This window comes from Periplaneta americana, chromosome 15 (genome assembly GCF_040183065.1).
Source record: "Periplaneta americana isolate PAMFEO1 chromosome 15, P.americana_PAMFEO1_priV1, whole genome shotgun sequence".
Taxonomy (NCBI): domain Eukaryota; kingdom Metazoa; phylum Arthropoda; class Insecta; order Blattodea; family Blattidae; genus Periplaneta; species Periplaneta americana.
The window spans coordinates 157,539,197-157,554,321 of NC_091131.1; the positions used below are offsets into that span (position 1 = coordinate 157,539,197).

At 36.0% G+C, this 15,125-nt stretch overlaps 1 protein-coding gene across 2 annotated transcripts in view; it reads right to left on the minus strand.

Moving 5' to 3' along the window:
- Positions 1-15,125, minus strand: part of Zw10 (Zeste-white 10) — a 144,278-nt gene that overhangs the window by 26,148 nt on the left and 103,005 nt on the right. For both annotated transcript variants that reach the window (XM_069848424.1, XM_069848425.1), the window contains exons 4-5: positions 13,631-13,779; positions 9,726-9,835 (exon numbers count right to left, since the gene is read on the minus strand). In XM_069848424.1, coding sequence (XP_069704525.1) covers positions 9,726-9,835; positions 13,631-13,779 — 259 coding nt within the window. The remainder of the gene's footprint in view (positions 1-9,725; positions 9,836-13,630; positions 13,780-15,125) is intronic.

Here is a 15,125-nt window from a genome sequence, read left to right on the forward strand (position 1 = left end):
AAATCAACTTTACAGGAGTTATACCTGAAAGTTTGATTTGCATAATACACGTCACTGTACATTAACAGCAAACCACAATTTAAGTCACACAGAGTTAGTGTGCACTCAATGTTGGTTGCTTGACAGTTGTCAGCCCACTTTGAGGTCTGTGGATATAGAGGGAAGAATTGGATACAAGACAAGACAAAATTAGAAATGGAATACTTTGGAGGGAAATGAAAATGAATACATCCATTATAAAAAGAATGGAAAATCAAACTCTTAAATGGTATGGCCATATGCAAAGAATGGGAAATAAAAGATGGCCCAAAAATATTTTCCAGTGGTCACCACCAGGAAAAAATAAATGTGAAAGACCAAGATTGAAATGAAAAATCCATATCAGAACTATAATGGAAGACAGAGAATTAAAAGAAGAAGATAGAAACGATAGGAACAGATGGGCGCTGAAGTCGGCAAACCTATAAAGGGGGAAAAGCCGAAGAAGAAGAATTGGCATACATACAATAATAAATTCATCACAAATAGCTGATCGCATTAGATGTAATACTACAATCATTCACAAGCCAGCGGCGGATTTTCAGGGGAGGCAAGGGAGGCCGTGTCTCCCCTAATATTTTACCAGAATACAATATGACAGTATTAATTCCAGCTGAATTAAGATCAATAAATTATAGCAAATGACGGACATTTTTCCTTTTATATTAATTTTACTATTTACTATGACTAAGATGTAAGTTATGTCAAGTCGACCACATCCAGTTGGTGATGCCCGCTCGCTATACTGTAGACAGTACAAATAATTCATACCAAAAAATAACAGATAGCGCTGTAACCTGTATAGTCGACATCAGCACTAGCAGCCTGCAGTATCTTCTATGCAAGAGGGGGAGAGAGGAGACAGCTACATCACTTTGCTCCCCGGTAACCATGACAATAGATGTAAGAGTGATGGAACAGAGAAAAATTCTCTGCGGTGCCGGGATTTGAACCCGGGTTTTCAGCTCTACGTGCTGATGCTTTATCCACTAAGCCACACCGGATACCACCCCGGCGTCGGACAGAATCGTCTCTGATTAAGCTCCAACTCTTGTGTTCCCTCTAGTGGCCGCCCTCTGCACTACGTCATAGATGTCTATGAACGTAGGACTGAAGTCCACACATGTGCTGAGGTGCACTCGTTATGAGTGACTAGTTGGCCGGGATCCGACAGAATAAGAGCCGTCTTAAATCACGAAGTGATTTACGCATATCATATATATTATTTTAATGTACCGAATTACATATGATATTTCCATGCAGATATACTGCGTCATCATACGATGTAAGAGTGAAATAATATATATGATATGCGTAAATCACGAAGTGATTTAAGACGGCGCTTATTCCGTCGGATCCCGGCCAACTAGTCACTTATAACGAGTGCACCTCAGCACATGTGTGGACTTCGGTCCTACGTTCATAGACATCTATGACATAGTGCAGAGGGCGGCCACTAGAGGGAACCCAAGAGTTGGAGCTTAATCAGAGACGATTCTGTCCGACGCCGGGGTGGTATCCGGTGTGGCTTAGTGGATAAAGCATCAGCACGTAGAGCTGAAAACCCGGGTTCAAATCTCGGCGACGGAGAGCATTTTTCTCCGTTCCATCACTCTTACATCGTATGATGACGCAGAATATCTGCATGGAAATATCATATGTAATTCGGTACATTAAAATAATATACATGACAACAGAACTTCAACCAATAAGATAGCTGGTCAGCGGAGTGTTTAAACTTAACTGGAATGCACGAGGGGAGCCGAATTTGGAGACATCCTACCCACCGCTGACAACTGCACTACTGGTCAGGGCTGATTTCGGCTTGTATTGGCAAGCTCTTTCTTTCTTTCTTCTCGGTTTTAGAAAATTGAGTCTCGTGTTGTTAGTTTTCTCTCCCTGCGTAAAAGTTTTCTTTTATGTTGGTAGATTTTTCTCTTGTTTGCGGCTGTTCCTATTATTTTTTTCTTTTGTATAATGAGATATATTAATTTATACAGTATATTAAATATAACGAGAGTTTAGAAACAAATGCAGTAATGAGCAAGTCCCAGATTCTTAGGTTCGAACCAATTTTGTTGCTATCTGTTACTCTCGAAATATTGCTTTTCTTATTTGCTTTATGTTGCAACAAATAACATTCTTAAATTTAATACGACCTAAAAAGACCTAATTCGTTGGTTAGAACTTAAAATGGCCTAAAGAGACCTAATTCATATTAGGAGCACTACTTAAATGAGTGGTTTGCAGGTGTAATAATTTAATAAATATACAGTGTTGTAGACGTAATGGACTACTAATAATACTGGTAAATAGTTCTATAAAACATTCCATCGTCACCACGTGAATCATCAGACTACTTTTTAGATTTATAAGGTTAGGCCTATAATAACGGATATTTGAATGTAACTCTAAAAGAGTACTGTAGTATATTAACAGTAAGTTGTTTATTTTTTCTATATTTTTTTTCTCCGTAAAACCATATAAATTTCCTAACATAAGATATAAAATCCTAAAAAAAATTCTAAAACATAGATTGGAAAACCTAATTTTAGTGTCTTAAAACCTATAAATTCTGTGCTTGGTAATGAGGTACGTCACAGGCCTTATATTTTAACACATGTAATGCAAACTCTCATCAGTCACGTCTTGGTTTTCTCAACTTTCAAACCCACCGTCCGCCAATGTCACAAGCATTTATGGTTGCTAAGATCATACACTTTATCTTATCTCACTGCAAACTTACTCACCCTCCTGCCACCCCATTGGGGCTGGGGACCAGTTCTAATGTTGTTGTTGTTGTTGTTGTCTATTGCCTTGCATCTGGCAATGAAGCCATTAGCAGTCGTGCTTTCCAATACTTTTGAACTGTAGTTTCTTCTGATCTTAATGCTTCACAGGTCTTCAAGTGATCTTCATTCATTTCTGCTGGATCGTTACACAGGACACATATTGGTGAAGCTGAGATACCTATTCTGTAGAGATGACTTGCTAGACAGTCATGATTTGTCAATAGTCTGAAGGCTGCAACTGCTGTTTTCCTTGGTCTCTGGGGGATTATATCTGGGTTGGAAAGTAGTGTAATCCATTTTTTGTCTTTAGCATTTGATTCTATTTCTTGTAGGTATGAATGAGAAAATTTTGTAGTGATCAAGCATTTTATTGAGGAATATGAGAAATTAAATTTAGGCTTTTGTTTTATTGTTGTGCCTTTCTTTGCAAGTGTGTCTGCGGTTTCATTCCCCATGACTCCACAGTGTGTTGGAATCCATTGGAGATGGACAATCTTATTAACTTTTTGGAGTTGTGTTAACATTCTGTAGCATTCTCTTATTTTTGTTGACTTCTTTGTAGCATTGGAACACATTCCCTGAATTGCAGCTTCAGAATCGGAAAGAATTACTGTCTTGTTATATTTATTTAAGGGAAGATTTAATAATTGTCGGAGAGCAATGTGTATAGCCTCTATTTCACCATCATAATTTGTTGTGTCTCTGCCAACAGAATGATAAAAGGAAAAATGTATACATGTAACCCCAGCTCCAGTAAGGTTTTCTGTGGTGGATCCATTGGTATATTGTTATTATATTTTAATGGTTCTGTTGTATTTTGTGGAATGCAGGAGGCATGTCACAGTCTAAAAAGCAAGAGCTAATGAAAATATTAGAAGATCAGGATATAGATGTCTTCACAGTACAAGAAGCCAATCTATCAGAAGAACAGGCAATATACTTTGAAATGGATCAGTACACTACACACATACTTCCAAAGGCTCGTCAAATAGCAAGTGGTATTCTTACAGGAATTAAAAGAAATATAAAAGCTATTATCCAAATAAAAAAAAACAAAGAAAGAACAAGATAAGTCAGAAATAGTTAAAATTGAAGTATGGAAAAGTAACTACCACTACAGAATTTACAGTATCTACAATCCTCCAGACAATAAACTAGATCTAAATTCTATCCTCATAGAACCCAAAAGTATTTTAATAGGTGATTTTAATGCACACTCCCCTCGATGGGGCTACAGAGATATAAATTCAGCAGGAAGAGTCATAGAAGATCTCATAACCTCATCAACAATGGAATTAATATTTAATCCAAATGACCCACCCACTTACCTTCATTATAATGGTTCTGATACAAATCCTGATCTTCTGATGGTGTCATCCGATATAATGGACAATACAAAAAGAGAAATAATAGAAGACCCAGGTTCAGGCCATAGAATCACCATAAATTCCATAGCAGGTCTAATAAATAAAAGTAATAAACCAGTTCTAATGTAAAATTGTGAACTTTATACACTGCAGAGATGAAGCCGAAATTCAGTGTCTTGTGTAAGCTTGTGCTGTGACCTCTTATGTACAGCCGAGTGGCTTGTCTAAACTTGTCATTTGTTGTTCTGTTCTGTATTACATCTGCAGGATACTTCAAGCATGCAATCACCCTGGCCAAGTGATTAGTTTCTCTGCCTTTCACTATGGCAACCTGAATTCGATTCTTGTTTGTGTCATGAAGGACTTTGCGGTTGACAAAGCTGACGTGAGGGATTTTCCTCAGGGTTCTCCTGTTTCCTTTCACCATTATCATCATTCCACTAACATTCCACAATCACTCTCACTCTGCAAGGTCAGCCTCCAGAACAAAAAATAAGTTGTACACATTTGTGTTTAATAATGACTGTTACACTTCTTATGAAGTACAGTATGCCTCACAATCTAAATATGTGTAGCTAGACAAATGAGATTATTTTTAATACAATCGAACTTCTATAATTCGATTTTTCGATACCTTGAAGTAATTTTAATTTCCCAGCAAAATCATTTATAATTTGCATGCGAGTTCTATTACTCGATTTTTTTATATCTTCATTAATATTTCTCGATTAGTATTTCCTACATATTCTTTAACTCGAATTTAAGATGAAAGTTAGTACATATGTGTAAGTTAAATTGAATGAATATGATGAAATACTTATGTCTTTATTCCACCTAAAACATAATTAACAAGCATTGTACATTACTATTTTCTTTCCTTTGAAAGTGTCCTTCCCCAGAAATCAACCCAATCCTACCTCTGTTAATCACAATAGACAAGTATCTGTAACATAATGGCATAGCACAATGAGCACTACTGCAAGGAGGATATAACTTTTAAAATTATTCTGTCCAAATTTGTTATAAATTGCTAAATTCGTCGTCCTGAAAAGCAAAGAAAGAATCTAAGGACAACCTCGGCTTCTCTGTCTTGAAAGTTAAGAGGTAATACTTGTCATCAATAATAATTTATGGGACTGGAAATTTTTTTCATATTATCTATATCGCGAATTTTCAATAACTCAAAGCATTATCATGGATGAATATATAATAGGATGCGAAACTTACTGAGTTTCCCATAACACATACTAGAGGCGCTGTTGTAGAAATTGACGTTACTGCCACCTGTTGGGGGGAGGGGCATTATTACATCTAGCAGTGCACCAAGCAGCAAAAAGAGTAATTACTCCATGCATTTAGCAGCGCACCTGGTGACGAAAATGTTAAACTCTGCAGAAAGTATTCCCTCCCACCCTCATCGATACTCAGAACTAACTCAATTTAAAATAAAACATTTACATTTTTATTCCTCACAGCATCTTCTACTGAAAATTATTACCGGAGCCAACAGGAAGATAAAAGAGACGATCTGTTTTACACTACCCGATTTAAATATTATTATTATTATTATTATTATTATTATTATTATTATTATTATTATTATTATAATGATTTATTTAACCTGGCAGAGTTAAGACCATATGGCCTTCTCTAACATTCAACCAGAAAATATAACCAGACAGAGACAAAAAAATAAAGCAAAAGGTTAGATAATTGAGATTGTATTCTTTGGGTATTTATTGTACAGCGCAATGGAGAAGTCTGCAAGAACTACTTAGATAGTTCAATTTATTATATTACTATTACTTTACAATACATTCAACAACACTATTTTTACAAGGTCCATAAACATCACTGTTTAACATACAATGCTTATACACACACATATCACTTTATGTTCACTTATTAGCAAGTATCTGTCTGCCATCTTGTCTCCTCGACTCTCGAGCAATATCTTGAACGGATAAATAGAGAACTCTGGGTAATGTACCCAACACATAGTTCTAATGTTCACCACCTACGATGTTGGGTGCTGATCATCTAATTTCAGCCCCCCGCGACCAGATGGTGCTGACCGCAGTTTCGTATCCTATTATATATTTAGCCATGGCATTACTATTACTAGTTTCCGGAAGCACTTTGATTGTATTTTGAAGATTTTTCTAGCAGTGAGTCACCCGCTATTTATTTCATGTTCAATAAAACTCAAGAAGTTACGGCAAGAGCTAGTGGTGTTAGTTTGAATACTGTAAGAATTTTTTTCATTGAAGTGAATGAGTCCCTAGAAGATGTACCATGCCATCTTTTCCTTCTTCTAACCATCTCCAGAATCGTTTTCCTTCTCATAGTTTCGTCCATCATTTTCAGTAATTTCTGTCTTGTTGGTTCTGTCAGTCATTTTCCTTCTGACAGTCTAATTTTCTTCTTGATCATCTCTTCAATCAATTTACCATTATTAATTTCGTCAATCATTTTCTTTATCTTGCCTATGTTTGTTTCCTCATTTATTTTTCTCTTGATCATATTAATTCAGTTCTGACTATTTCTTCAGCTATTTTCCTATTAACGTTCTCCGCAGTCTGTTATTTCATGTTGTCTCATCATTCTGTTTACCCTAATTTTCCTCTAATTATGTTGTCAGTCACGTCAATCATTTCAGTACTCACAAGGAGAGGACACACTCTGTATATCACCGAATGGAATAAGATTGTGTGAGATGAAAGTACAAGATGTACTGTTTAAAGTCATACCTGGTATGGGTGGCCAATGACCCCTCATTTTGAAAATATTGGCTGTTGTCTGTGACATACTTCCGTTAGGTGCTCAATAGGGAATTATTAGACTGTGTAACAGCATAGCTCATAAGGTTGGATGCTGAGTTGTTATCCAGGCAACCTGAGTTCGAATCTTAACTGGTCCTATATTTTTTTCTTTTAATAATGATTAATATTGTGATCACAGTTATCTATTTACATACCTATATCATATTTCTCAATGTATTGAATGCTTCACCTTGTTTTAAACAAATTACTAATTAACTAACATTGTACTGTAAAGGATAAATAATGAAATAATGCTCATGTAGGAAGGTAAAATGTGTCACTGGTGTCTGTTCTATTTCTGTAGCAGCTATTCCATTCATTTTGTACCAAATTCATTACAATGTCATAAAATCACATAAAACATACATATTTCCTGCACCATGCACAGCAAATGAGAGAAGGTTGTCTACAGTCACACACATTTTTCCGCACTTCTGCTACGAAACAGATATCCTTCACATTCACAAACACTTCTCGTTTGTTTATCAATTTTGATGCATACCTCGCATATTTCAACATAGCTTTGAATATAGGAACTGACAACTAAAGTGAATTCTAATAATAATAATAATACTTACTTACAAACTTACTTACAAATGGCTTTTAAGGAACCCGAAGATTCATTGCCGCCCTCACATAAGCTCGCCAGCGGTCCCTATCCTGTGCAAGATTAATCCAGTCTCTATCATCATACCCCACCTCCCTCAAATCCATTTTAATATTATCCTCCCATCTACGTCTCGGCCTCCCTAAAGGTCTTTTTCCCTCCGGTCTCCCAACTAACACTCTATATGCATTTCTGGATTCGCCCATACGTGCTACATGCCCTGCCCATCTCAAACGTCTGGATTTAATGTTCCTAATTATGTCAGGTGAAGAATACAATGCGTGCAGTTCTGTGTTGTGTAACTTTCTCCATTCTCCTGTAACTTCATCCCTCTTAGCCCCAAATATTTTCCTTAGCACCTTATTCTCAAACACCCTGAACCTATGTTCCTCTCTAATAATAAAAATAATAATAATAATAATAATAATAATAATAATAATAATAATAATAGTAATCATGATGATAATAATAATAATAATAATAATAATAATAATAGTAATCATGATGATAATAATAATAATAATAATAATAATAATAATAATAATAATAATAATAATAATATCAAGCTTTAAAAAATGAGAAAGCATTAGGATTCGAACTCGGGTTGCCTGGATAACAATTCAGCATCCAGCCACATGAGCTACGCCGTTACACAGTCTAATGCTTCCCTATTAGGCACCTAACGGAAGTATGTAATAAACAATAGCCAATATTTCCAAAACAAGGGGTCATTGGCCACCCATACCAGGTATGACTTTAAACAGTGTGTCTTGTACTTTCATGTCACAAAATCTGATTTAATTCGGTGATATACAGAGCGTGTCCTCTCCTTGTCAGTTTCTTCTAATCATCTAGTATTACTATAATGCTGTCTCATAAGCCTTAATTAAAAAATGACGAGACAATCGCTAGTAAATGATAAACAAGCTATAAAAGGAAACTGGCAATGAGATAATCAAGAATGAATTGATGAGTGAGCACAAGGAGAGTGACAGACTATTTTTGCAGTGTAACTTGTCAAGGAAAAAATTCATGAGTGCGTGGGTAAACAAACGAAAACATGTACAACCTTCAACACTTCATAAGTCTGTGTTCCACTACAGTGTTAACAACATGAGAATATTTGTGACAAGCATAACGTCATCAGCAGATAATGCCCATAAACTGGCATTTCAGCAGACTAGAAATGTTGTAATTCTTTGTTGGAAATAAGAGTAGCATGGCAATAACAACAGCTACAGAATACTCAAGACATAATAATGTTGCAAAGGTACTACATCAATACGTTTTAGAAAGAATATCAGAATACTAAGTGAAAAAAAAAGAAAAACCTAACTACATTTACGAACCATGAGTAGTACTGGAAAACAAATAAGATATATTGTAAGGGAGATATTTTATCGACTTAGCGATATTCACAAAATAAAATAGTTACCTAAAAAATATTTTGCAAATAGTCAATATCATCAGATCTATTATCAATTTAACTGCAGTCTCAGACACCAGTCAGATCGTAAGATTCACCGTAAGCTAAGCATATTGTTAAAGTTTTGGTTCATATGCTTCTCTAATGAACATGATGGTAATTTCCAATGACCCGTATCTTGACAGTTACGCCATTTTCCTCCCTGCTTCCCATTAAAGGCTTGTTAATGAACAATGTAGAAGATTTTCCGTGATTGTAACAATAACAAGATAGCGCCGCCGCCGCCGCCGCCACCACCACCACCACAGGCGACAATGATGACAACAAATGACGATGATGTCAACAACAACAACAATAATAATAATAATAATATAAATAATTGATTAAATGGCGATCTTACTTGTGTTAATTATGTAAGCATATGCGGTTTACAGCTGTTTCGGTGCTACTTGACACCATCCTCAGAGCCTTCTGTGTCTCGGCATCATCTCAACTTCACTGCCTGTTGTGTGGATGCGTTCGTGTGATGAAGAGTTGAGTCAAATAGTGTGTGTGTTCAAGTGTTAGAAGTAGTGTACGAAAGATTCAACATGAATAATAATAATAATAATAATAATAATAATAATAATAATAATAATAATAATAATAATAATAATAATATACATTACTCACCTAATTTGACATTTTGGAAACTGAAATGTATTATCGTTAAGTTTGAATTCTGGTTTAAGGCTCTCAACTTTATCTTTTGTATGCTCTTCATCAAGATGTCCTGCTGCAATCTAGTAAGACAGATAAAAAAACTGGGTCACAAAATTTTAATTAGCATTATTGCTACTAGCTTGGTAAATTATTGCATAAGCTGATACAGTAAAAGCCCTCATAACCGGCACCCAAATAACTGGCAATACCAAAATAACGGCACTTTTGGCTGGGCCAAAAAAAAAAAAAGTTTAAATCTGCCATATTGCCAGAGTCTGGGTCGTCAGTTTTGCCACATTAGGAATTTCGCACGAACTTTCATTTTCAGTGAATATTCGAACCTAAATTAGTGTATTACTTGTGTTGTGTGACGTGTTTTAATAAGGAAAATCCACGTAGTTTTTATATTTATTCAGTTATGAGCAAGTGATAGAGAAAGAAGCTTCACATGGCTGCAGTTTCAACACTTGGCACTATCAAATACGAACTTTCTTTTTTTGTATATACCGGTATTTATTCAATTATCCAGCAACATCTCATATCCGGAACTAGCCTGGTCCCTTTGGTGCCGGACTAGAGGGATTCTGCTGTACATAGGAGAAACACAATTCATGTCTAAATGTTCCAGCATAACCTTGGTGACACTTCCCACTGAAATCTCTACACCTTCGGTTACCCCTCTAAGAGTAATATAAAACTGTTTTCCTTTAGAGGAACAAGTACTATTTCTTTTCTTTTTTCAGCAACAACAGTGACAGGAATATTGGGCCTCTTTTTTTTCTCAAAGATTCTCGCTCTTCACATCAGTAATTATATCGTCAGACTACAATACTAAGTGCTATGACAGAATCTCTACAACTTCGATAAGCATTATACAAGTTTCAATGCAGGATTTTTCTAAGTGTAGACGATATCTTAATCCAACACCCTGCTAAGATGTGATGTTTATTACATGTGTAATTTGCGACTAAGAGATATAAGGAGTTTCGAACAGCTGCAGAAGTAAATACATGTACAGTGAAGGGATATTCTCATGTGTACACAAGTATCCACAGATAATTCAGATCTGTCCAAATAGGAAACAGAATTCAACTTTTCCAGACTAAAATAACCATTCCTTATGGCACTGTGAACCAATAAACTCCATATCATAATAAAAATACAATCTAACATTTCTAATAACAATGCTAGTAGAGCTCGGACGAGAAGTTACGGCACCAGCGCGAGGGACGCATTTTAGTTCGTTTGCTTGAACTCGCCCTCACACTCAACTGGAGGGGTGTTGGGTTAATTGGTTACTAGCATTCCGAATGTTAAGATCGTTCTGCTACTACCGCTATTGCTAATACTGAAAACATTGTCCTTCTGAGCACTCTAAGATGTGAAATCCTAGAGTTAGTTCATAGTCAAGGACATGAAATAGCATACAATGTATGGAAATTCATGTCAGAAGAGGCTGAAATGGAATACCAATTCCACTGAAAATCGTGTGTGCAAGAGTACAGGCTGCCACTGGTATTTCAAAGCGAACCTCGGCAAGACTCAGGAAAGAAGGGAAAAATGTTGAGGTAGGAACAGCAGATTCTTTCTCCAGTCCGGAAAAATCACAGCCAAAGAAGAAGACTGTTGCAGCTGTATACAGTTTTGATGAGGAAGTCCTTAGAAGACTCATCTATAATTTCTACGCTACGCATAAGCAGAGGCCGACTCTGCAATCGCTTCTTCCAAGAACGGATATCAGTGTATGATAATGTGAAGAAAGTAGAGAACAATTACATTGAAAGTGAGCACGTGATGGACAGTATTTTGGAGAACATTTCCATAAACTTAGGGACATCTGATTCCAGCACAGATCAGTCATCTGATTCGGATGGAGAATAAGAATATAAAGATGGAATAGCGTGCGTAATCCCATTAGGTACCTTCGGACTCCGAGTAGGAAAGTGGTGATACTAAGGTAAGACGAATGTTTTTAGAAAGAGATGAAACGGATATGCCTGCTGCTCTGAGCTTGAGAACCGTAACCCAAACAACCCCCACTCCTCTACCCTGCTGGCTGGCAATTTAAACCTTAGCGCAGTTTGGTGCCATAACATCTCGTCTCAGGTCTAACAACAGAGAATCTGAACACAGAAGAGATTCACGGGTCAAATCCTGTCTTTGCAGCACATTGTTTTAATTTTAATTCGATTTGCTTATTACACCTGAAAAATAACTATATAAACCATCTAAATACACATCTATCTTAATTAGAAGCACTGTGGTAGATATCTAAAATTATTTTGCCAAAGTATGAGAAACTCTTCCTACGTAACAAAAAGAAACTGAAGAATACAAGAGCAAATGTACTTCAATCATTATTAAATTACACCATCAAATACACACTTCGTTAAGGGTTATATTATGCTATTACTGTAGTACATTTCTTCACTTGTGGCCTCTCACCATAAATGTACAGTATGCCGGTGAAAGGCAATAACCCAAGTATGATAACATAGCAGATGTTACTTTTGTTTATATATTCTGTGGTGTTGTTCACCACTTCTATTCTTTTGCCTTTCCCCGACATCTTTTCCACAGTTTTGTACTTCATATATATTCTTAATCATTTGCCGGTAGTTCTGTTATATGCTATCAGAGTGCGTGGTGTTTTCTTTATTTTGTTTTTTTTTTTTTTTTATTTTTCTTTTTTCTTAATAGGGTGCGTTAGTTTACTTTATTCCACCTATCATATTTGTTATTTCTTTTTACTCTGCGAGCTGCCGTCTCATTGGCTGATTTGTATATAACGGCTCCTGACTTCCGGGTTGTTGGTCCTGGGGTAGAGATCGGAGCAAGTACGGCAGAGGAGTCTCGAGGATACTTCGGTGGTGAGCGGACCTTTACTGCGTGGTGGCCGCAGTTTTAGGCATATGGGGCGCCTTGTTACCTATGGAGGGTGATAGCACTCGTCTCGGCGGTTGATGGCTGATTACATCGAGAGATCGACGCACGCGGTGTGTCTGTATTGCCAGACACCAAATTTCGTAAGGATATTCAGCCTTCAATATGGTATTGTCGATATATTCGCCGCGAGTTCTGCAAGCTAAGGAGTTCGTCCTTGGTGTCGGTGATTGGAGCCGGCTTGTTAACTCCAATATTACTATTGATCTACTAGAACTGGCGACTAAGATCTTTATTACGGCTTATGCCGTAATATACGCAAGGCTATCACTCTGACTGTAAGTGCTGGATGGAGGTAACTAGTGTGTTTGACCCCAACGCAGGAACTTTAACTCGAGCGCACTATGCCTGGTTATATGTTTTATGGCATATTGGTGGATTTCCAGTCGGGTTTTTTCAATTTTGGGACTCCGGCGCTGTTTTAGTTAATATTGGGTTGACTCTTTTATGGTTAAAATTTTGGCTTTGCATTGTGTAATTTATCCTTATGGTTAGCTTGTCTTATTTATTCAGAGTTGTGGTCAGGGTAATTGTGTTAATTTGGTTAGATTATAAGTTTTTGTAGGTAGGGATTTTATAGGATTTTGTTAGGGCACTCGCACTTGTAAGAGTTATATGAAGTAGTAATTTCATTGTTAATCTTTATAGTAATTTGTTATCTAGTGCGCTGGCACTAAGTCTATTTATGTGGAATATTCGTAATCTGGCTTCAGTTTCTGGTTTTATATTGTATTGGAGTAATGTTATCAAGTCAGAATAAAAGGCAGTCACTAATCCCACTATGGTTTCCTTGGTTTCATTATTTATTAGCGAGTGATGACTACTACACCATTACCCACGCCACAATTATTATAGATTCCTTTTATTTTATTTCAGTTAAGTGGCAATATATTACAAAGAAAATGTTGATGATTTTAAAACAATATACTCACAACAGGTCCAACTTCCATCATGTCATGCAAATCCTTCTTCATGATTTCCCTTGCTTGTCCTAGCAAAATCTGACATGCTTTATTGGCAAATAGCACATCAACATTTCGAGCATATTCAAGTATAGATTGATTGCTGCTACCCAAAAATCCTGAAATGAATGGAGATTTAACAGATAATAGAATAAGAAAATATTTAAAGACGGACAATTCAATATTTGTATTTCATTTTTAATTTCCATGTTGAATGCACATGGGTACTTTCTGTACTTGCTATTATTAAAATTGTCTATACATATCGATCGTCCAGTTCAAAAGTGCGACAACTCAAAAATTGCCATTTTTTAGTTATTTATACTACTGAAAGCCCCTTTCGGAGCTCTTTCCGATTCAGTATTGAGATAAGTCATATTTACAACCATAAAGAAAAAAACTAAATAAACTGTTTTAGAAATAATTATAACTATGGACTTTACTAATTCATTATTAGTACATTTCGAAATGTATTAATAATGAACTGGAAGATTGTGATAAACTCATCCTGAACACCGACTCATTTCTAATTGTCGTGGTTTGAACCAGAACTCTGTTCCTTTCGAAGTAATTTATTTGAAACTTTCAACTGAAGATATCTCAAAACTTGTTTTTTTGAGTTGTCGCACTTTTGAACTAGACGATCAATATGTAAAAATCTCAGGGTTACCTTTGTTTTAGAGGAAGACCGAGTATTTGACGATTTTGAAATTAAGACAAGCATAATGTTACTTGGTAAAGAAACTGGCTCACAATATCATGTAATAATGACATAACCATCAACTACACAACTGAAGCCAAAAACAGAAAGTGGAATACAGTTTTCAACAAATCAAAAATCATTCCTTAAACACCTACATAAAATTTACTTTGTCATACGTTAAAAGTGTTAAAATTGTTAAAAAAGGTATTTACCTTCGACAGACGGCCCGTTTCGACGCTATGTGTCGTCGTCTTCAGTGTCTCTTGAACCACTGGTGATCTTGACTCTGCGATGTGCAGTTGTCGATGGTAGGGGTGGGGGTGTGTTGCTCCTATGGTGGGGGTTGGCTGTTTGTATGTTATGATGTATTATGACGTCAAATAATGTGTGTGTATCGAACTGTAGTTGTGTGTTAAGTATATATTGTGGGTGTGCTATTGTATTCTTATATATTTCGTACTGTTCTAGGATGTTTAACTGTGAACTTTTTGGTGTGATGTGTAAAATTTCCATATCTGTTTCTATATTATTGTAGTCATGATTATTGTTGATAATGTGGTCTGCATAATTTGATGTGATGTAGGGTTTGGTTATAGCTTTAATATGTTCATTGTATCTTGTGTAAAAGGATCTTCCTGTCTGTCCTATGTAAAAATGTGGGCAACTATTGCATTTTAATTTGTATACTCCAGTTGAATTATATTTATTTGAATGTTTAATGTGATTATTTAGATATTTCTGTGTTGTGTTATTTGTTTTGTA